This window comes from Lepisosteus oculatus, chromosome 3, assembly GCF_040954835.1.
Source record: "Lepisosteus oculatus isolate fLepOcu1 chromosome 3, fLepOcu1.hap2, whole genome shotgun sequence".
Taxonomy (NCBI): Eukaryota; Metazoa; Chordata; class Actinopteri; order Semionotiformes; family Lepisosteidae; genus Lepisosteus; species Lepisosteus oculatus.
In genome coordinates, this window is record NC_090698.1 from 14,734,327 (window position 1) to 14,758,123 (window position 23,797).

Sequence of the window (23,797 nt, forward strand, 5' to 3'; positions counted from 1 at the left end):
AATCAATACAAATTTCCAACCATGTCATGATCTGGACAGTTGCCTTTTCAACCGTACGGGGCACTGTGATGAATTACAGCCGATGGGAAGCAGTTCTTTAACAGTAACGGTATAATTAATTAGTCAAGTTATAGAACTGCATTCCCATATAAAAAGAACAACAACAAAACCAGATTTGCATTTGGAAAGCAGTCAGTTCATTTCCCTGATAATAAGGGATAATTAGAAAATCTCCATGTAAAATCTGAAAATACATTTCATTCAAAGATTTGCACTGATAAATTGAACACAAACTACAGATGATATTATAGGGTTTTGATTGTTCACAAACCCTACAGAAAAAAAACCCTAAATATCTTAATATCTATCTTAACGGTTGACGTGTTTTGTGTCAGAACGGAATTACTTTACATGCATTAACATTGTGTAGCAATATAACATTTTAATTATTCCTGCAGGTACCTATTGTGAATGTAAAAAAAAACGTTCTCTCCCAGCTGGTAATTGATTTATTTCACTCCCCACCATGAGCTTTTGAAAATCTGCAACTTTCATTAATAATTTTCTTAATACATATATTCTGATACGAGAAGACAGCCTGCAATGTTGCATCAGAATTTCAGAGTAGTACCTTGCGAATGCGTTAGCAAGACCTTCGCCTTGTTCTTGTTCCAATAAGAGAGGTTAAGTGGGTTTTTTTAGAGCCAGCAGCAAGACTACCTGAGGGGACAGCCCAAATGGGCTGGAGCTGCAGTTCCATGCGGCAGATGGTGGAACAATTGTGTGGCATATGGACAGAGGTATCTAACACGCCTGTTTATTAAACAGCTTGCATTCATCATCTGACCACCACAAGAAAGACAACAGGAACTACAGCCCTGGGACGGAGGTTTTTTTTTAATGGAACTATCCTTGCATTAAAGAAGGAGAGAAAAACGTTCAACCTGTCTCAATTAAGATAACGTCTTATACAGCTCTTTAAATGAGTTCCCTTGGAACCAGGAGCAAGAGTAATAATGATGCTGTTCAGAACTACATTTTGATTAACCTGAGCAAATGCACTTCTGCACCCCAGTTTAAAGATTCCAAGCCAGCACGTCAGCCCATCAGGATACAAATATTAATTCCTAAATGGCCTGCCATGAAAAACAGGTAATTAACTAGTCCCCCTGACTTCATGCAGTATGTAGGAAATAGAATAATTCACTCCTCCTAGAGCGCTGCTGAAGGGGAATAAAAGAGGTAGGAAGCTAATAAACACATTTGTCGCACAATGTTAAATCATTATACTTCTCAGCAGCTCAGCACAGATTTTCAGGGGGAGCAGAGAGAAGCCCTTTTCCCACCTCTTGACTGCTCTTTTGCTGAAGTTGTGTGGGTAAGGTCCTCTTCTTCGACCAGGCAGGACAGCCAACACACAGGATACCTTGCATATTTCATCCAGAACCAATCTATCTGCCAAAGCCACTTGGATTTTAGGTTATAAGCCCTTGCAGTGGTATTATTCCACTCGGTATCTTTAGGGATATGGAAGCTGAGTGCTGCATCATGGTGTCATTACACAAAAGCAAATTTTTAATAAAGAAATACCAGGGTTCAAATGTACACAGACATATTGCATATGCTTCTTTATAATGTAGTATGTTTGTACAGCCCTTGGAAATGACGCTTTCTTTGATGCAATATTCTTTCACTAATCAAGACAAATTTCTTGGTGCAAGTCCCATTGATTCTGTAGAAAATAACTTTCACACAGGGAAGCTATAAATATAGCCTGATATACCATGTAAACATGTAGATCGTTTCTATTTCCGGAAGCTTATCGAACATTTAGATTTTTTTTAATTTGGAAGATTTGGAAGACCACCAGAAAAAGAAGAAAAGGTTACAGGAAGGTCTAGCACCAGTCTACAAAGGTAACAATACTGTCATCACCTGACTTTTACTGTATGAAGGCCAGCAGCACTAAGGGCCACTGCACTGTAGTCTGTATAGAGTAGCCTTTTACATCCACTTTTAAGACTCCAATGATGCACTAAACTTTATGGAAATGTTAAACAGTTCAGGAGGAGTTCAAGTTTCAATTTCACTTCCGCTCTCTTCTGTACCTCTAATCTGCTGTACTCCCTTTATGCACATCTGTTCTACAGCCTTCCCTCCAGTACATCTTCTCCCAGGGGGGTTCCCATTACCTGTAAAGCACTTTGAGTGGAGTATCCAGAAAAGCGCTATATAAGTGTAAGCAATTACTAATATTATTATTATTATTATTATTATTATTATTATTATTATTATTATTACTCCTGCCTCCCTGGTTCATTCCTGGCTAGCAGGGTGGGCTATGGCAGCTCAAATATTAAGTAAACTATCCCTTTACATGGATTGTCTAGATGTGTTTATTACAATTGACCAAACTACTGAAAGATGATGTGTTGCCTCTTATTGGCGGGTATCTAATTTGATATCTAATTTCACTGTACGCCTTATCGCTGAATTGTGTGCACTACTGGCAACAGCAGTTATAATACTTAACAATACACAGAATTGTCAAATGCAAACACAGCTGCACCCAGGGATTCATAATTATGCAGCTGTGTTTGTCCCCTTGAGGGCAGCTCTACAGTATGTGTGTAGTGCTTTAAATAAAAAAATATATACAGTATATTGTATATGACAGCTGTATTTTATCAATGCTTTGTGACAAAGTGAGACTTTCGGTTGGTTAAAGACATGGATTACTGATGTTTATGCACCATTATAAAGGTGTTATAAAGGCTGGTAAATATAATACAGTATGTTCATGTTAAAGGGAATATATGCCAGTAGATTTGAGTTTATAAAATGTACAATAAATAATGTTACATACATACATCACAGACTGTACAGTGAGCTATAACTCACTGAATAAAAAATAACATGCTGCCACTGAGTCATTCCAGGCCCAAGAACAACACATGTAAATAGAGTAATATTTGGAATTTCTGAAAAACTTCAAATGGAACAAACCTCTGGTCCTTTCACACAAGGAATAACTTTCCCACAGGGTGCGCTTTTGTAACTCAGTAGAGACCAATAGAGGGGTGCAAAGAGACGTGGTGTCTTTAAACAAGTGCATTGCTAATGCTTATTTCTGATTAGTGCCGGAGGATCAGAGTCACAAGAGAAAACTAAACATAGCTAAAAGAGAAAATGCCTTTACTGGGCAAAATCCAAAATAATAACGAAAAATCTATTCCACCAACACCCAGCTGGCAGTCCTTTCTGGCGGTGTCATTTATTAAGGCTGTGTAGATAAAAGATGAACCAGCTTCTTAGGTGATCGTTGGCACTGCTAAGCTTAAAAAGAGGCAGCTGTCCGCAACAGCCGAATAAATGCAACAAAAACCTAAAATATAAGCCTTTTACAGGCCACCAGTAATGAGGACAGTGCTTTCAGGAGGTGACCTTCCACTACAAGCCGTAAAGGCCTCTATTGTTTGTATACAGCTCCACATGTTGTACACTGATGGATGAATAAGTTAACTGGACATTTTCACATGGGACTAATTTAGACTAGTTTGGTATTTATAGGGACTCCTAGATTTCCATGTGCTCAGTCTCATGAACCACCTGTACAGAGGCAGGCCTATCACAAAGCCATGTTTACTGTATATGTGAAATTTCAACAACAAACAAACCTGGCATGTCCTCAAACATGTACTGAAAATGGACACATGCCAACAGACAGATGCTGTTTGAAGTTTAAGACTTCCTTTAAAAACGAAAAAAAAAATAAACAGATACAAATCCACTGGGCTTGATTTTTTAAGAACTAGTCATGCATCTGCGTGGAAAGTCAGATCTCACTCTTCTATTCCAAAATATGGAAGGAAACACATACTGTATGTGGTACAAATCTAGATCCTACTAAGCATCCATGTTTTAATAAGAGAATGTGTTGACTCCAGAGAAGTATGAAGACACATAGTTTTGAGACCATAAAAATTAGAATTAAAAAAAATCAAGAGTGGCTTTTTAGTGCATGTACAGTAAGTCTAAGAGTAACATTATGGAAAACTTTTCTTCTGTTTAAGGCAAATGGTGTTGTCTCTGTATCTCAGGGCTCTCAGCGCTAATTTCTATGCCTATCACAAATAAGACATTAGCTTAGTTTCCCTATAGGGTCGGAAGCTGATGGCCTCTGAGGACAGCATTAGATACTGTCTGCATAGCATGAGAGGGACAGAAAGGTCCATTTGGGTTTGTTTTTTCTAAAATTAATGAACTTGTTAACATGGGGGGCACTGATGCCTCCTTACATTATAAGTATAAAATACCTTGGTAGACATGAAAAAGCACCAAAAATGTCCATGTGCTTTTTAGATAAAATACAGCACTGACAGTGTTTGTGAACTTTAGATATTCTTGCAAGGTTGTGAACATTGAAGCACGTTGAATGATACCACGAGCACTGCAGGCCAACTTGCTATTGTGTCAAACTGGAGTTAATCTCCCTCTGAGGCTCATTCAATTCGGTGAGTGCTAGACCTGACAAATTCCTGGTGAAAAGTGGTCTCAGTATCAAAGGGAGCTGACTGGGGAATCCCCGCACTGAATGACTGGGGTCCTCTTTTCGAAAGAGCTGACTAAATGTCTAGGGGATAGGGGATCCCCAGACGAAATGGCTGAGGGATCCCTGGACTGAATGGATGCGAGATCCCTGGATTTAATAGCTGGGGGATCCCTAGACGAAATAACTGGGGGATCCCTGGACTGAGTGGCTGAGGGGTCCCTGAACTGAACAACCCGGGGTCCCCAGACTAAATGGCTGAGAGATCTTGGAATTAAGCAGTATCTCTAGAGACCTGTCAACCCTGTTCTTCCATTTCTGTGTTCTAAAAGGCTAGTCTTTCAGCCGCACTAGGTAGCAAGCTGACCTTCACAGAAACAAGATTTATAATCAATTATGAACAATCTTGGCATTACTCCATTTTCACCGTTTATTGATCTGATCATATTACCATAAAGTGCACATTAGAATATACAGTAATAAGCACAGTCCCACTGAGGGCTACTGGTCTTCAACTATCTCTCACACTCCTGAGTTTGAAAGATTTATATGTAATACTTGTATAATTCCAATAATATTGCTTCAGAAGCTTCACATGTTAAAGTAAAAACTATATATATATAACAAATGTATACATACTGTGCATCATTTGAAAAATGTTTTTTTAACATTTTTTTGAATAATTTACTATTTGTTCATTCCTGGACTCAAATATGTAATCCAATTTGCTAACAGAATGGAAAAGTATTGATTTTTTTCTTAACATTATACAGTCCATACTCAGTCAATAAAATTCAATTATTTTCATACAAATTAAAAAAATGATGTGTGCTGAAAAAGCTTCATTCCTTCAGAAACCCATGAGCTTGCTACTGTAATAAAAAGTGTGGTGCCATATAAATTGATGTGGGATGTTAGAACTTATTTTTTCCAGAAACCTCATGGAGAACGGCAAGAATAATGTACAGAAAGCTATTATTTGATACGCATTTATTAATTCAGAAACTTCAGGTCTTTTAACAAACTTGTGTGCTGTGGACTTTAAACCTCTTGATCATCCACAAGTCTAAGAGAGCACGTCCGTATAACCCAACAAACAGAAAGAGATGGATGAGGATATGCATTTAGTTAAAGTCAAATGAACTGAATATGGAAACACATTTTGGAGGGTGCTCTTGCAGCTCCTTTGAAAACTTTACTGCTACACAGTGTCAGTTCATGAAAACAAAGTATGGTTAGCAAAATAACCAAAATGTTTGCGTATTCTTCCTCTTTGGACTTGTCCAAACATTCTTCACAATGGCAAGAAGACTGCTCAATACTTATTGATGATCAAATTGGATTTCTGCACTTTCCATTCATTTGTCAATCTATTAATTAGTTTCAGCGCCTCTCACTGATAAGGGAAAAAGGATCCCGTTCAGTTCCACTTACGAATTTCACATGGCAGCTGTTTTGTTCTAGCAAATGTAATTGGTAAACACATGTCTGTGGGTGCCTGGTGTGATCTGTATTAAAGCTACATGGACAGCTTCCTTCACAGCAGCCTATATAGGGTGAACCTATACAAGTATCCTCTCAGCAAAGAAATTACACTATAAAAATGCGCTGTCACGTTCTATTATTTGGTTTGTCAGAAGAAGCCTTTGCCTATCACCAACAGCACAGATTGAAAGTGAAAGAAAAGACTGGGAGCATCATCTTGCAATTAACAACTGCTAATTACTGTAGGTTTCTAATTGTTTTAATAGATGTAAGACATATTCAAATGGGATTAGAGGGGGGCACAAGTGGGAATTTCTTTAAAGTAGCATGTTGGATCATTAGTTTTTCTTTTACTTGTGGGTTTCACATTTTTCAGGTGAACTGTACAAAATTGTATAAAGCATGTAATGCATAGCATCACAGGTAGCACATATTCGAAGTAATTTTCAGCAACACTTAATTAAAAATGAAAATTAGATGAAAAATGTTTAAAGATGAAAATTGCACTAGGGGATGTTTGTGATTATAAGAGCTGTGCAAACGTGATTTGTTCATTGTGCCTCCCTCTCATTGGTTAAGAAATGAACTAATAAAGAATTTTCATTGATATACACCTTTCCCACTGCAAAATCTGCTGAAAAGAAAAACTATTTTACAGCTAGTAGACTACCACAACTGCTAAAATACAATTATGTGTATATATATACAGTATATTTAACAGCGGTGCCCCAGTGTTTCTGACTTCAAATATACCAGACAAGAAATTCAGGGAGTGGGCATGTTTTTACAATATATTGCTATTCTTTTAACCAAAGAAAGATTCACTGTTAAAAGCAGACTAGTGATCTGTATCCTTAATAATACTCCATCATTGAAGGTATGTAAATGTAACATTCTTCCACTAGGATTGTTCACAGTATGGCTTTTGATAGCTTAACTTATAATATGTTGTGAAATGTAAGTACAATCACAAAGAGCTCTTGCTTTTGTTCCTATTAAGTACAACATATTTGATGTTGGATAAACAACACCTGTGATATTTATATTTGTTCTTATACATGATTTCCTAACAACAGACCAGACATTATATGTGTTCCATTAAGTAATTACTTTGCCAAGAACATGTAAATTCCCACTGCAATATCAATGGAATGTACTGCATTTTGAAATCCCCTTAACGAGATGAGAAACAAATTCAAATGGGGAATGCACCAAGACAACACAGACTTTAATTTAAGAAGCTGGTAAGGAAGTAATTCCTAAAAATGTTCTTATACAAGCCAAACATAAGAAAGAGAATCATCATTATTATTAGTTGTAGTAGCAGTAGTAGTATTATCTGCAGTTTCCCTCACAGGATCAATAAAGTATCTATCTATCTCACACTGCTTTACAATAAGAGAAAAAGTAACAAGGAGAAGAGGTAACAAAATTAGCATAGTTCAAAGATCAAATCAAATATTTAGAATGCAAAAGATGTAATAAAATGCTTTTCTGAAGAAGAAGTTTTTGATTCTGTATTTGAAAGCACTCAATGAAGGTGACTCTCTGATATCCTTGGGGACAGAATTCCACAGTTTGGGGGCATAACTAGAGAATGCCCTATCACCAATAGAGTGTAAGCGAGCTTGACTGACAAACAGGAGACCACAATCAGACAAAACAAAGGCTGCAAGGTGGGGAGTAGGAAGACAGTAAGTCAGACAGGTAATGCGTACAGTCACATTAAGAGTTTATGTAAGCGTGAGGATTTTGAAGTTGCCATGAAACCTGATACGAAAACAGTACAAGGACTCCATGTGATCATTGATCATGTGTTCACTTGCACACAACCTGGTCAGGGTTTGGGCTGCTGAATTCGGGAAATACTGAAGCATGTTCAGTGTGGCTTTAGATACAGTACACCTGCAAGTAGAGCATTCCAGTAATCAATTCTGAAATAGCTTAACGTGTTGACTGGTTTCTCAGCTACTGTCAAAGATAGCATAGGATGTAGTCTGGTGATATTTCTGACATGGAATAATGATGTTTATACAATATTTTGCACATTTGGATAAAACATCACTCCTAAGTTCTGCAATTTGAAATGAAATTGAAGTACAGTGAAATCCACAGATAGGGTTACTGCAGTGTCTTTAACTGATGGGAGGGGTAACAAAATCAGTGCTTTGGTGCCAGGATGAACACTGCATTTGTTATTAAAACACTTCATACTCATGGCATATGAGTCATTTTAACAATTGTTAAAGGTTCTAGGGAGAATTTCCAGAAACTGAATGTATTTCTCTGCGTATCCACGGGGTATGTCCAAGACAGCCACAAAGTGAACTTCTCTGAACTGTGTTTCAATGTGCCTCCAACCCTACATCACAAAGGAAAGACACCTCCAGGATAAGTCAGTTTTCTGTCAATATTTGCCCTTTCATATCACAACAAGAGACACTCAACGCTGTGGCTATGCCTAAATTCAATCTGTGCACAAATTGAGAGGAAACTTTTCAGATTCTTTAATGGGTAGATCTGAACCCTGGCATATTCAGATTAAAAAAGTTACTCGCATTCATTTCTTTTACCCTCCGGCCACCTTTTAACTATTGATGTTAAGCAGCCTGTGATATCTGAATTAGGTGGACTAATGCTAAGCTCAGATGTTAAGGCAGGAAGAACAAACAATATTAAAACACAGCTAAGGGCAAATTATTGATGCTCTTACAAAGCTCTGCCATCAGCTGTAGCAGCACAATCTGTGGATGGCTCATTTGTCTCCCTGTCCACATCTACCTTTACATTTTCTCTAACTGCTGCCTATACGTATATGGCAACAACAGGGCAAACCCAGCCTCAAGACTGCCATTAAATTCAATCAGTTCACTCCTGTCCTGGGACTCAGAAACCAACCCAGATAACATATTTCGGCAAGTGCATTTTGTCCATCTTGGGGCTTGAGCTCTGTTTCTGAGGGTTTCCAGAGAATAATCAAGGTGATTTCTTTACTCAGACCCCACCCTAAAACAAGGTCTCTCCTGGGATTTGAACACACTAAAAACTCACAATGTCAATAATATTTACTACAAGAAGCTTTATTTCAGATATTCTTCAGTTCTGAACAACAAAATATTATGCAGTATCCTCCCCTGGCTTCTGTCAAACACTCAACCACCACATAACTGGGATTGGGTGAAGCACAGGTAGCATAAATAAGCTGTCATCCGAAGGGTACAACAAGCTACCCAAACTGAGACGGAAATTGACAACAATTCTGTGAAAATAAATGGTGTAAGCTTTCAGAGAGGCTACATTGGAATTCTCAATCTTAATTCCTGTTTATTAATTTTTAACTTGATGATTGTATTTGTTCTAGTATTTAGCCTGACCCAACTGCTTCCAGCTTATGTTATCCTGCTATTCAAACATAGTTTGTTCTCAAACTTTATTTATAAAGTTACCCATGAGCTTATAATTTCTCCAAAAACTGAACAATAAAAAAGGACAAAGAAGAACAGTTGGAATCCTTTCTAGCCTGAAGAATATACAGTATATTCATTTAAAAGGTAAGGTGAAAAAAATTAACTTTCTTGAAGGATGTTACATGGACATGTCATTCCTTTTTTAATTCAAAATAATAAAAAAATCTTAATATCAAAATACTACTTCCAAGACCAACTAAAAAACCTAAAATCATAAGATACATTATCATAAAATACTGCAGTAAAGTTATGATGATGTAAATGTTCTGAGCAAAGAAGAAATATAATATATAATCATAAAATTATTCACATTTAAATAACATTATATATAATAACTGTATGTTCTGTAGGATGATACCTGTTATCTTTTATGTGTGGACCTAATATGCTAAAGAGGTATTCAATACAAATTAGATTTGATCAGCTTGAACAGATGCAGTTTGAGGTATAGAATTTATTTTGACAAGATTTTGATGACTATGTGAACATAAAAAATATCAAGTTATATGTGAAGTGCAGAACTGAAGCCTTTTTGGGTCAATCAGTGCAGTACTGTAGCTCCCAACAAGATGATTTTGAAGTGTTTTTAAATTTTTGGGTCAGGTCACCATCTTGATTGACCCAGGAGAACAAATCTTTTAGATACGCATCATTTGACTGGATTTTCAACACTACTTGCCAAGTTTGGAGTTAAACGGCTACACAGTGTTCAATTTGAAATAAACTGAAAAAGAATTTGAAATCTGGTGATTTGGCCCAAGCAGAATGTAGAGGCAGGTACTGGGAAATGTTTCTTCCAAAAGTTTCCTGCGGTGACTGGAAGAAATGGACTGGACTAGGCATGCTGTTAAAACCTCATTCTGGGATCAAAAATCTACCAACCGACACAAGCGATCAGCATTTTCCGAATTGTCAGTTTTGTTCTTGCTGTTGTGTGTCCTCTTTGCTGGCTTATGCTTGGTCTTTCTGTTGAACATTGCCCCCTAGGGTTGGACTTCACAACACCAAAATCCTTGTTGTCCAGCAACACTGTGTGTTTGGACCTGAATCTCATTGTGCTGTTTTTACTCTGTCTCTCAGATCTTGTACAGTTCCCCATGCTTTATACTTTCTAGAATTTGACATGTGCCAAAAAATAAATCATTACCTTTGAAACAACATCCTCAAATACATCTTCAGTCAGTTCCCAGCAGTTTCCTTAAAAGGTTTTCCTCTGATTTTTTTTCCAAAGATGACACATTTTGCTAAAACAAGCAAATTACATTTTAGGAATTGTGCCTTTGGTTCATTGGGGGCTGCATAAACATGTTAAATTCCCCTTGGATCAGTGTGTTTCTTTTTACAGAGGCAGAGATGCTAAGCTGACATTACTCTCAACTTGAAAGAGGTTTTGGCCATGTTCCATCATGCATGTCTGTTACAGTATACATAAGAGAGATGCAGTCCCGAAGTGTCTTTACTGTAAGTGCTGGTAGAACACTGGCTGCTAAATCAGTGGACAGGTCCTCACAGATTCTGGATTCAACGTGTGTTTACCATCTTACTCAATTCCGCTCTTTATTTATGGAAGCGATTTTGAGCCCAATAGATCATAACGCTCTGAGCTTCTTTCATTCAGGACTAAATGAGGTTTTGCTTGTAAAAGTAAGGATTTGTGAGAGACTGCTAGAAGATGTGGTGCAACCTCATCCAGGAGACACAGTTATAAAGAAACAGTAGCATAATCCATTCTTCAGGGCCATAGTACACCCTGAGAAAGACAGCCACTGAAGGAAGTGCTTGTTTTTCAACATTATGATAATAATGCATTTAAAAACATCTTGTTGCCCTTCCAACCCCTTGTGTACTGGAATAAAAAGATGAAAGGGTGTCAGTGTCTCTCAGAAATAGCCCTTCATGTACTGCCATTTGTTAGCTTTTTACCTGTTTGTCTAAGTGTCGTTTGACTTGGGGACACAAGAGAGAGAAAGAAAGCAAAGGAAAAACGTAGCCACACTTCATTTAAATATTCATTTCAAATTGCTGAAAATGCTCTGTTTTTATTGTCAACTGCCACAGAGTGCCCAAACCAGATGTTTGTCAATGTTTGCTGTACTTACGCTGTCCTTTAAATTAGCAAAGTTTCTCTAGCTCATTACACTACTACCAGCGCACTGCCCAGGGTGTGGTTCCTCCTTGCACTCTTCTTCCAGGTCCAGGCTGCTGCAACCCTTACCAGGAATTACATTTTGTCACATTTTAACTAGACCTGCTAAAAAAACAAAGATTTTTTTGCCTGTTGCTTATGGGTAATTGGCTAAATCACCAGCCCTAATTTTAAAAGCATTACTGGGCTATGCAATTTCACTGATTACCCATAAGAGGTAATCAAAGCTGAATCTTGTAAAGATGAATCTTGACTCCTATTGTATTTTGAAGCCAGTATTATAAGTTTCTCTGACCTCCACCACAAAAAAACAATGGGAGTTTAATTAAACAATTCAGAGCTTGTACTGTGAAGCTGCTCTAATGAACTTTCATTGTCTTGATGAAGCCAGTCGATACAGTATCCTCATCTCTGTCACATGCTCTGTGTAAATCAGCACTGATCCTAGGACATTAACAGTGGCCTTTGAAGAGAATACCACTAGCGGTGTTTTTTTAGGATGTGAAATGTTCATTTTAATTGCATTCAAACTTGTTAATACACTATTCAACTTTCACTGAGAATCAGGCTTTTCAGAGTAAATTAAAACAAGTACTAGCTCGATTAAATTCTGGCGCTGCTGTGCAGTTGGTCCTTTCATTTGTTGGCACACTATGCACGTTTCAATGAAATTTTATGCAAGCATGCTGCAAGTTTGAAAACAAAACAACACTTTACCAGTCACCAAAAGGTACCACACACTTCATCAAAGGTGTCACACACTATGGTTTGCTGTTTGTGGAGTTAATGTCACATGGTGATGGTGATGGTGATGGCGAAGTCACAGTACAACATCCTTTTTCAGATCGCCCCCAAGTAATACTGGCAAACTGATGGGAATAATACCCAGAGTAAAGCAGAGTTCCGAACACACTGTAATGTGGCTTGCAGCCAGCTATATTAACCTATGAACAGGTCCAGAACATCTTTGATCCAGAAATGCTGCCGAAGGTCATGTGTGACAAAAATGAGTGTACACAAAACCCCACAACAGACAAATTAAGATCTAGTCTTGATTATTCTGATTGCCATGTAAGAGTGTGGAGACAATGAGGTGGGTGTTCCTAAACTCATCATGCTGCAGAGCCCCTTACATACAGCAGAGGATGTATGAAGGTGTACCATCTAAACATAAGATCTAAAGGGAGAGGGATATCCAAAACATCTTCCTCTCTGCTGCTGGGAGAAAAAATTACAGAAGGTCATGTATATCTAGCTACATTCCACCCTGACACACACACAAACTTAATGTTCTGTTGATGTTAAAGCAACAATCAGCAGTTCTTCATCAAGACCTTGTCTGAACAATGGTCAAACATGTTGTCGCAAACTCTTTTAATAGAGATTGATAATAAGCCATAAAAGTATCGTGCTAGATCTTATAGGAGCCCCAGGGCCTTAAAGATGCTTGGTAAATGGAGTATGCAGGCAGTATCAAACAGTTGATGTTGCATGATGTGTGCAGACTGGTTATGTCTAAGCACACAGGAAGTAACTATCATAAAACTGTTTTGAAATATCTGGTTTTGGATGGCATAAGACTTTTAAGTGCTTTCAGTCTCTTTGAAAAGACTGAAATTAAATGAGTTTTGGATTATTTGCTATAGGCTTAACTCTATTTTAAAAACTCAGGCAAACAGCATTTTGCAGTATATAAAATTCCTCTTGTCACAAAAACCGGACCCATTCCTAAAAGCTTAACCGAAAGCATTAATTTTCATGGAATGCAGAATATTGCACTGACATAAAACTTAAGGAAAATATATCCTTTTCTTGATGAAAGACTGGTACAGCATAAAGAGAATTACTTGTGGAAAGAAGAATGATCTATTTAAGTTTTATTTCCCAATCTGTTATTGTTTTGTGAACAGAGGAAAATGCATTGTGAGAATTCTCGCTGTGAAACTACTATTATTTGAGACATGAATTGCGCATCTAATTGAAATATAATCTTGGCATTCAGGCAAAAGAAAAGCTAAGGGTATTTACGTTATCTGGAAGAATGAAGAAACAGGTTTCATTACCGATTTCATAGAGACACCAGATTCACCTGCTACATCTATCTGTTTTGTGAAATTTAGTTAGCAAATTAAGAAATACAAATGAAGGAAATAATTACACAGTAAAAAAAAACTTCCTTGAATTTAATTACCAGTTTCTACATACTGTATACTGGTGCTTCTATACAAATAAAAAACATTTTTTATTTCTCTTATTTATGGTGATTACCATCTCAAAGCTCTTTACAATGAATGACATAACAGTCAGACATAGTGAAAGTACAAAGTAAAAGCAGCTTAAAAATACAATAATTATAACATTCAGCTTTAGGTTTAACTCTGTCATTTAGTCTTCTGTTAACAGAGGAAAACAAAAAGGCTGAGGGTATTCTTTCAGCTCAAATATATCCGTTTCAAAACAACACTTCTCTTTTTGGTGTTTTAGACTCAGTACTGAAAATGATGAATCTGGTAACTGTGTAATGTGGAAAACACAGAACAGGAATATGTAATGTCAGTTATTTGCATTTAGAACGTGTGTTCTTTAAATTATGGGTCCTGCAAACCATTCTGTGGAATCACAGTACTGGGCATTGGGCAGAGGAGGGAGTGAATCAACATTTTCTGTTAAAGCATCTCATGCTGCTATCTGCACCACTATCCAGATAGTGTGTGGGAGACCTGCAGGTTTCATGGTGGTGTCTGTACCACTGTCTTACTGGATTGTGTGGAAGAACTGTAGGATCTCATGCTGGTGTCTACACCACTATCAGTTTAGGAGAACTGTAGGGTACCACTGTTTTGGAGAAACTGCCCCTTCCTTTCCCACCAAGAAAAGCCCAAGCAGTTTCCAACCACCACCACTCCAACTGGAAAGATGGGTCATTTGGCAGTGACCTGTTACTTTGGACCCTTCTCTATTGTCGAGAAATGCTTAGGAACTCAGGATTTAGAAGGTAACAATATTCCTGACAGTACAGTACATCCATTTTAGACAGTTACAGCAGGCCATTGAAGAGCCTATACAGCTGTCTCTGAAGTAGCCATCATTTTAAAAGAATATTACATTTTTAATAACATAATACAAACACATTCCCTCATGTATATATACAATAACTTCAACATTCATACAGATACAGACCTAAATCAAATAACAATTATTACACAGGTAATTATTATTACAAAGGTAGGTTATTATACAGGTAAATAACACAGGAAAAGAACATTTAAAACAGAAGCTTTTACATGTGTTTTGATGCATTTTTAACCCATACAGCTGCTTCTTTGAGTTTGAGTACTTTGTACTCACCTATAAATATATACATTATATATTTCATTGGTATGAAAACAAATTATTCCTTGTCCAATCACACTGCTGCAGGGAACTGTTTCATGAAGCATTGTGATTGGATGAAGAGCTAAATAATATAGAGACCAATAATATACTGTATATCTGTTTCCACCATATCCTGGAATGGGGTTCTTTATAAGGATATACTGTACAGTATATATACATTAATTACTTAAGAATTTTGGAATGTACTGTATACTTAACCATAAAGGAGTTTCTCAATGAGAATACTGACCCTCTTTAAGATCATTTTAAGGTAAAAATGTTTTAAAATGTACAGATTATGTACTGTATGCTGTTTTTATTATAAGTATAGTTTTTACATCACCTCGATTCCACATGGACACAGGGGTTGACTCTTCAAAATGTCTAGTTCAGCTGCATGAAAGTGTTCTCATTCTGCGGTCATGTTTCCATTTCACTGCTCTTACAACTAAGAGTATGACTGTATTACCGCACCAGGGAAAATCTTTGAATTGAAGCATTTCAGATACTGAAATGAAAAATGTTTCTATATATAGTTTTACATAAAAGGCAATCATATTATCTAGAAATATATTATATTATATATTATGTCCATCACAATTAGTGATCATATCACTAATGTAGACATTTTCAGTGAATTACCTGAGCAATAAAAAATGAGTCATTTTCCTAGTTTTTATATGTACTGTGTACTGTATGCAAAACAGGACATGCAATTGCTTACACCAGGCACAATAACAGTAGGTCGGAATAGCTGTATCATATTTTACATACTGTATTTAATGCTCACATTTCAGCCGAGAAGCCACACTTTGCTTTAGAAATGAGGAGAGAAAACCAGTGGAAGATCAATGGAAGCTAAAGTGCTGCAGACTTCCACAATGAGCCCAGCTTGGAGGCTTCAGGGCCTCTTTCAGAATTAATGAAACACATGTCAATTCACTAAACGCTTCTGGGGTGTTGTTAATGGAGAGCACACCGGCATGGGCACCGTACCTGAAGCCTGGGATTTCCTTCAGACGGTGGTAATGATTACAGGAGCTGCATGGCCAGGGAAAATAGATGAGGGAAATGAAGAGAGGGGAAAAAAATAGAACACAGAAAAAAATGATAAACAACATGATGACAACAAAGAAACAAATGAAGGCAAAATGTAAACGACTTTCTGTTTTACCCAGCAAGCACTGGACAGCAGGGACTCTGCACATGGTGCTCAGAAAGTGAATTAATAAACCACCCACAGATTATATGGCCCTCCAGGATGAGGGGAATTTATTAAAAAGATCACTCCATTCCCCATTTCTGTCCCTTTCTGGACAAATGCTAAAAAGAATGAATTGCTTAGCTGAAGAAAATTGTTCTGTTATTTGTCATTTAGTTAATTCTGTAATTTTATCCTGAAAGGTCAACATTTTACTCAGAATTTTGCTGACTGTCTTATGCCACAAAAACTTAGAACTCTTGCGAGTAAAACAGGGTTTTACAATGTAGGTAAAAAAGAACCAAATGAAACCATTATGATCATGAACATGAAACATTAAAAACAAAATGATGGTGTGACATACAGTATTCAAAGGTTAGTGTGCAATTCACATGAAAGACCAAGCTAACAGAAGCTCGTGCAGGATATCCAGCATGATCTGGCAGACTTGTCCAACCAAGAGTAAAATCAAAACCAAAATCTACGGTATGTCTACACACAATAAGGCATTTTTATCTCTATTTTAAATTCTTTTAGCTATGCAAAATCTGGAATCATTTCATTGTCATCACAGGTTTTGAAAATGTGCACAAAGGAGACAAGAGGCCCACACGTCAACAGGATATCCCAGATAAGGCGGTGTGGCTGTGCATCAAGGATCACCTGCTTGGCGAAGACCAATATGTTACAGTGCCACTCAGTCAACTGAGTCAAATCCGAGAATCTTAGATGCATTCAGACAGTGTTATAGATACCATCCACACTACAAATGAAGAGCTCTTGTGTGGGACCATAAAACAGAGTTTTTTTTAGGTTTCGATTATGGCTCAAGCAAATCTTATGAATGTCACCTTTCCACCACCTCAAACATTAAATGATATGAACAAGAACAGTGTTGTAAAAAACTGCACATTTCTTATCTACTCCTGTTTATGCAAGGTTCTCTCGATGCACTTACTGATTTATTTCTGAAACAGACACATAAACAAGAAGACAAAAGGGGAGGAACAAATATGACAAAACATTAAAATGGAGTCCACTATGGCTTTTCCTAATGCTAAAACAGTTGAAGAGAAAAAAAACAGCATAGTATCCCATCCCTCTGAGCTCTGAGAAGCTGGTTTTATTAACCTACTATGCAAGTCAATTAATATTTTCATTTAAATCAGAACTATAACAGAAGTTTCAATTACTGGCACTCTGCTCTGGAGAACAAGGAGTTTGAATGTAGGCCAAGGAGAGGAAATTCCATTAAGCCAGTGTTAGAAGTCTACTGTGATAGCTATCCCTGCCAGACTGACAAAAGCCAGCAAAATAAAACTATCCACTTGCTCTGCCCAGGGATTCCTCCTAGGAATCGCATGCACAGTGTGTAATAAGGTAGATGTCACTTACAAGATTAGTAGAGGAATTAGAAAGGTTTTTTCCACTCACCAAAGTTATGCATTGTATTATTTTTTAAGTATTGTTGCATTTGCATGTGTGCTTCATAACGTCTAAATAAGAACTGCTTATTGCTTGTTTTCCTAATGTTATTGCCTAGATCTCGCACTGCATTTGATATACGATTCCTTAGAGTCTGTCTATTATCAAATAAAATACCATTTGGAGCAAAGTAAAAGGAAGACTGAGTACAAGTCTATTACTGCAGCCTTGCACTCTGGGAGAGCAGGATCTGACTCCATACTTTCTGGAATTGACAAATCAGGTTATGCGTGTCACTGGCCAGTCGATTTTTCTTAGTAAGGAGGGGAAAATTGGCAAAATGTACACAGCTGTTCACTTGGAGGATATCCCAAGTGTGAAAAGGGTCACCATCATGCACCTTCCAGGCTCATGGATTGTGGCAGTCAAAGAGCTACAGTACTGTACACAACAGGCCGTGGCATTAAGATCTAATTCAGAAATTCTCTCAATTTATTTTCCTGCCTGAATCAAGATCAACCTGCAAAGGTGATTTTCATAGCTTTCCTAAAAGAAAAACGCTGTGACGTTATCTGCTGCAAACACAAATTATCTATTAATAACATAAATTATTCTTCTTATAAAATATTCACATTTTATATAAATAAATATACTGTATATTGTATATATACCATATGGATCAGAACATAAACTAGATTCTGATTTTACACAAGTCAGGGAAGGCAAAACATTTGCAATTTGGTCATTTTCTGTATTTTTCTAATTGGCCTTAAATAAAGCCCTAGTAAAGTACAAGTATTGTCAATCTTGAGCTACAGTGCTTTCACTATTAAAACCCTAAAGCAACACGCTCTTTGCAGAAGACACAGGAGAGCCAGATGACAAGCAAACTCCAGAGTACAGGACAGTACTGTACGTGACATTTTTTCGGAGAGGGAACAAACTGCAAATATCAAAGACTTGTTTGGGGGGCTTAACCCAACAGCTGACTGTCTTGTTTGTACTTTTGTGAAGATCAGCGGTAGCATTTTCCTGTACAAGTTGTCAACCCCAAGACAGTTTGTGTGTGCAGTCCCTAAACGGCATGAAACTGCTAGGAGACTTGCTGTTCTCTTTGCATCGCCACATTGGAATGAGAACATTTCGCTCAATGTCAAGGCTCTCCACTCATGCAAATGATCTAGTCAAGATTAACAGCAGAGAGGTATGAAAGATATATGTAAGATATTCAGGGCTACTGAAAAATGACACACTACTGCAATGGGATAATTATGTTACATTGAAGGGGAAAGCAAAGAGAATTAATAAAAAAATTACCATGACTGTGATGAATAGTGTCTCTTAACAGGGCCAGTTTATTTTAAACAACACAGCAAATGGATTTTCTAACATCCTTATACTTTATGCGCAAAACAATTTCAGTTATAACTTGCAGAAAACCGTGTCTTCTGTATTGACAGAACAGTGCACATTTTGAATTACTGCATCAACACCAACAACACTGTGTGTTATTTAGTACTTTAAAAACCAGCTTCAGTACAGCTCACATGACACCTCCAAATCCACCATTAGAAGTGGCTAGATTATAGTTGATAGCATTGGACGGCGCCTTCCTGGCCTGGAGCAGATTGAAAGATTGTTAGCTAACTTCTCCAGGTCTATCTTTAATTTCATCTGAGCAATTTTACACCTGGCAGCATCACTAGGGTTGCCCTTGACAACGGACATGCCAACAGTAGGACAGTAAAACCTTCTGCCTTCCGTTCTGCTAGTGGGGAGGTTGCATTGCCTTACTCTTCCATGAAGTGCTAAACAAGAGTTTTTCATTTTTGACAAATGTACAGGTTGCTTATTGTGCAATGTAATATCTACCCACATTCCTTAAGATAGCAGAATGCACTGCACATAAACATTAGTCTGGGTGTCTTTAACAGAATGGAATGGAGTCCCAAGGGAGCAACCTTCAGTGCAGATAAAACAGTCAGCTGGGTAAACAGGGAAACTAGAAAACAGAATTGTAATCTACTTTATTGCAGTATCATTTTAATAAATGTTTTTTAAAAGAAAGCATCCCAATACTTGAGATATAATTCCCAGGTGCAATGTGAAAAATAGACAGAAAACTGGTAACATACTGTACATCTGAAAAATCATTTAATCTACAATAAAGGCTAAAGTGAAGGATAAGTGATATGCAGTAATAATATCAGTGGGGAAAATCTGTGTTCAGAAATGGTCTTTATTTAGCATAATTCTTAGCAATTTATTTAGCAGGGGTTGGCTAAGCTAATGTGTGTGTGACAATTTACTTTATTAGGAATTTAATAAAGAAATAAGAAAACTGAAAAGAGATTAGAACAAAATAACATGGATTCACAACTGGTGACAAGACAGAAAGAGTGACAGAAAAGCTCAGAAGTAAGCAATGACTTCTGAGTTAGAGTTAAGTATCCTGAGCAGTACCACTGGGTTCCGTTTCAGAACCGTCCTTGTTCTGTGAACTGTATACAAACAGTCTGGATGACCAAACAGCTCCCACCCTCCACTGTTAATAAAGATACCTCTTATTCCCCAGGGTCATTTAAACTCTGGATATTTACATTGGATACTGTATTTTATTTAGTCTATTATAAATAAAGGTGGATCTTTCAAAATATTACAAGTATAATATAGAAGAAGTTCAGGTGGGTAGCTGCGTCAGCATGCGTAGGCTGCAAAGGAACAAGTAATAGGTTTATTCCATGCTGAAAAAAAGAAGAAAGAGAACACAACGTTTCGGGTGAAGAAGGCTCCACGGCCGAAACGTTGTGTTCTCTTTCTTCTTTTTTTTTTTTACTTGTTCCTAATATAGAAGAAGGCAGTTAGATGTGTCATTACTTGATATTCTAAAATCAGCAATATGGTGGTAATTTATATGAAAAATGGTAAATAGATCACCAGGCTTTTATTCAATATTAATGTTGCTATACTAAGCCTATTAGAGAGAGAGAGAACATTACTTTATTAACCCTTTACAATTTCTTGCATTAGAAATTATCTTTTCGCATACCCCAGCTTGCTCTCCATGAGACACACAGACAGGGAGAGAGCCTGGGGTCAGAGCGCAGGGTCAGCCATAGTACAGTGTCCCTGGAGCAGTTAGGGTTAAGGGCCTTGCTCAGGAGCCCAATGGAGTAAGATTCCTCTGCTGGCTGCGGGATTTGAACTGGCAATCTTCCAGCCACAAGCGCAGATCCTTAGCAACAGAGCCACCGCTCCGCCCTAAACCCACAAGTTCTATTACACTTAGAATGCTGTGCCCAGACCTGGACTGCTGAAATCGAACAGAGGGCTCTGTGGCTTTAGGAATAATACAGGGGACTGCAATTTAATTTATGCTGTGCTGAAACAGATTGAAAGAGCATTGCCCTATACTTAAAAAGAAGAGTTAAAGATAATAGATCATTTTAAGACGGATATAAAATAGAAGAAAAGCATTCTCATGTATAGAGACATGTGGAGCTAACAATATCTGTATGGTTAATTTATGCAGAATTATATTGGACAAGTATAAAATAGACAAAAATATAATTTAAAACTATCCTGGGCTGTGTCACACTACAGATGTATTGTCTATGAACTTTTTTAGTCAAATTCATGACGTTTCATTGCCACTATTGACAGATTTGTGATATTTGATGTCTGATATTACTGCTGATTTAATGAAACAAACTGTTCAATGAAAGTGCAAATGTGCAAACTACATAAATAGCATAAATTTTCTCGCTGGCACCGTGTCACTTATATATTGCATGTTATGTTTTAAAAAAAACTAAATAAAGGATATAAGTGAAGATCTGGGATCTTAAAAATTTAAATTAATTGTTTTTTCAATACTGACATTTTGGAGATAATTAAATACATTGAGCTGTTAATCAACATGTTCCCTTCTATTATTAGACCCAGTTGTTGCATCTGGTGTAAATAAATCAACAATGGTCAGCAGAATAAACTAGGAAACCGGCAACCAATCTTAGGTAGAGAGGCAGTATTCTGTATATTTAATAAATAACACGCGTTTGCGATTTAAATTAGAACACGATTTAAATCAATATAAATGTTTATATTGTAACGCATACTGTCCAGCCTCCATTTCTCTATAAAAATTTACTCTGTTGCACACACACACACAATAGAAGCAGGAAGCAGAAGCAGGGACCGTTGTCAGAAGGGAAAAAGGTGACTATTCATTGTTATCAAAAATGACTTAGAATCGATCATGTTGCGATATTTTGAAATATAAAAGTCAATTGATTGTCCATAATATCGCTATTCTATTTTTTCGAAGAAATGTTTGTTGAAAGAAAAGTCCAGCACCAGCTGGATTCAAACACACAACCTGCCAGTTGTTAGTCAGGCACGTAAACCAGTAGGCTATAAGACAACTCGCATGAACAGGGAGGCGAAACAGCCCCACACAGCCTTGTCGCAGTACACGAATATAATCATACCGTTATTAAATTCTTTAGATACGCGATTCCATATTATATTAGCAGAAAAGCTTAAAACTACCACTTTTTCACACGCTATTTCACATGCTAGTTAAATACTTCGATGCTTAAAATCGTTAGGGAGAAATGGAATACCGGTGTGTATTTTTCCTTTAAAGTACCGATTCCTGGAATCTGACTGGCTGACACCCTTCTGAAGTGGTTCCATAAAATCTGGTATACGGAAAAGAAAGCGTTGATAAATACAAGTGTCTTTTAATACACTCTTTGCTGTGCTCTTGAGGATCCTTGTGATATTTTGAGCTCTAGTTGAATGATAAGTGTCGCATTTTAAATCATTTTCGTAGTTAGAAATTATGAAACGCCCTGTTAAAAGCAAGGAAGTTTTTATGCCCGTTAAAGTAAAACAAAATGCCTGACAAAGTATGGCTTGGACAGATTCCAAGTGCTTGTACAAATGTGCTAAAGAAATTATACTTTGAGTATACAGCTTGTCCAAAGTCATCCATTATTAATACTATTAGTAATATCTTCAGTAAAGGCTTTGATGCATAAAAATTTCTGATAAAGGTAGGTTGTGTACTTTTGTCCAACTGAGCAATCTTGCTTTCATAAAATATACCAACATTTTAATGACTGATGATTAACATGCTGTAATACACAGTTCAAAATTAAAGGCTCAAATGCTGTACATGAGAGGTTAAGCTCCCCCTGGTGGTTTTACAAGGTGACGCCGGATAGTTTCCGGCAGAGCGTCAAACGTGACACTGCGTGACACTGCGTGATACCGCGTGATACCGCGACACGCCCACCGGGGTATGCCGCGAAATACCTCACCCATTTTGAATGGCTGCATCTGTACTTTGTTTATTCAGTTACAGTAAGTGTGTTATGTGCAGTAAAAAATTGTAAATCAAGAAGCTGTAGCTAAATACCTAAGGATTAGTTCAGGATTTATAAAGTGATAAATGTCCCAAGGACTGAAGCGAAACATAACAGATGGTGCTTTTGGGACCTCAGGCAGGAGGCACATCTTTTCAGAAAGAGTCTCCTGTATCTGAAACATTCAGCTCATCTACATAGCCTGCACTCTGGGATCCTCAATGAGCATTTCTAAAACTCTTAAGATACCAAGAAGCAATTCACAAAGATGGGTGAAATTAGCACTCATCACTTTGTATTTTATCAGTACATAGTATGGCGGTTCACACACAATTTACACACACAACAGCACAGCTGAAAGTGGCCTCACTTTTTTAACACTTTTGGTTATACAATGGAAGGGAATGAGATTCAGTTTGTGCCCTTGTGGCTGTGAAGCTCTCCTTTGGCCGGCCACAAATGACAGGATGGGAGCGATGTAAAGCTGTGAGAATGCAGTCAGGCTAAACTGGATAAACGAGAACCAATTTAGGCTGGCCCCAGGTATATAAGGAGAGTGGAAAGACTATCAGCTTCGATTTAATGTGGACTCCAGGTAGGCTGGATAGCAGCTCATACTGTATGTGATAGATTACTCATCCCTCTTTAAGTTAAGAACTGACTTTTGTGTTTAAGACGTGAAAGAGATGGGACTCCTATTGTAGGTGGCTTAGCCAATAATGATGTGCCTTTGCGTCCTGTAGTCCAGACACTGGGCGTTTCAGTCTTCTTTGTGTC

General features: G+C 37.4%; 1 protein-coding gene across 7 annotated transcripts in view; it reads right to left on the reverse strand.

The window, feature by feature from the left end:
- ccser1 (coiled-coil serine-rich protein 1) overlaps window positions 1-23,797 on the reverse strand; it is a 266,374-nt gene that overhangs the window by 42,555 nt on the left and 200,022 nt on the right. For 2 of the 7 annotated variants that reach the window (XM_015340419.2, XM_069186905.1), the window contains one exon: window positions 16,019-16,063. The exons of 3 other annotated variants lie outside the window; for them this stretch is intronic. In XM_015340419.2, the coding sequence (XP_015195905.2) occupies window positions 16,038-16,063 (26 nt within the window). In that variant the 3' untranslated portion in view covers window positions 16,019-16,037. Of the gene's footprint in view, window positions 1-13,828; window positions 16,064-23,797 lie in introns of those variants that run through there. 2 more of the 7 variants (XM_015340420.2, XM_015340418.2) reach the window with 1 other exon arrangement.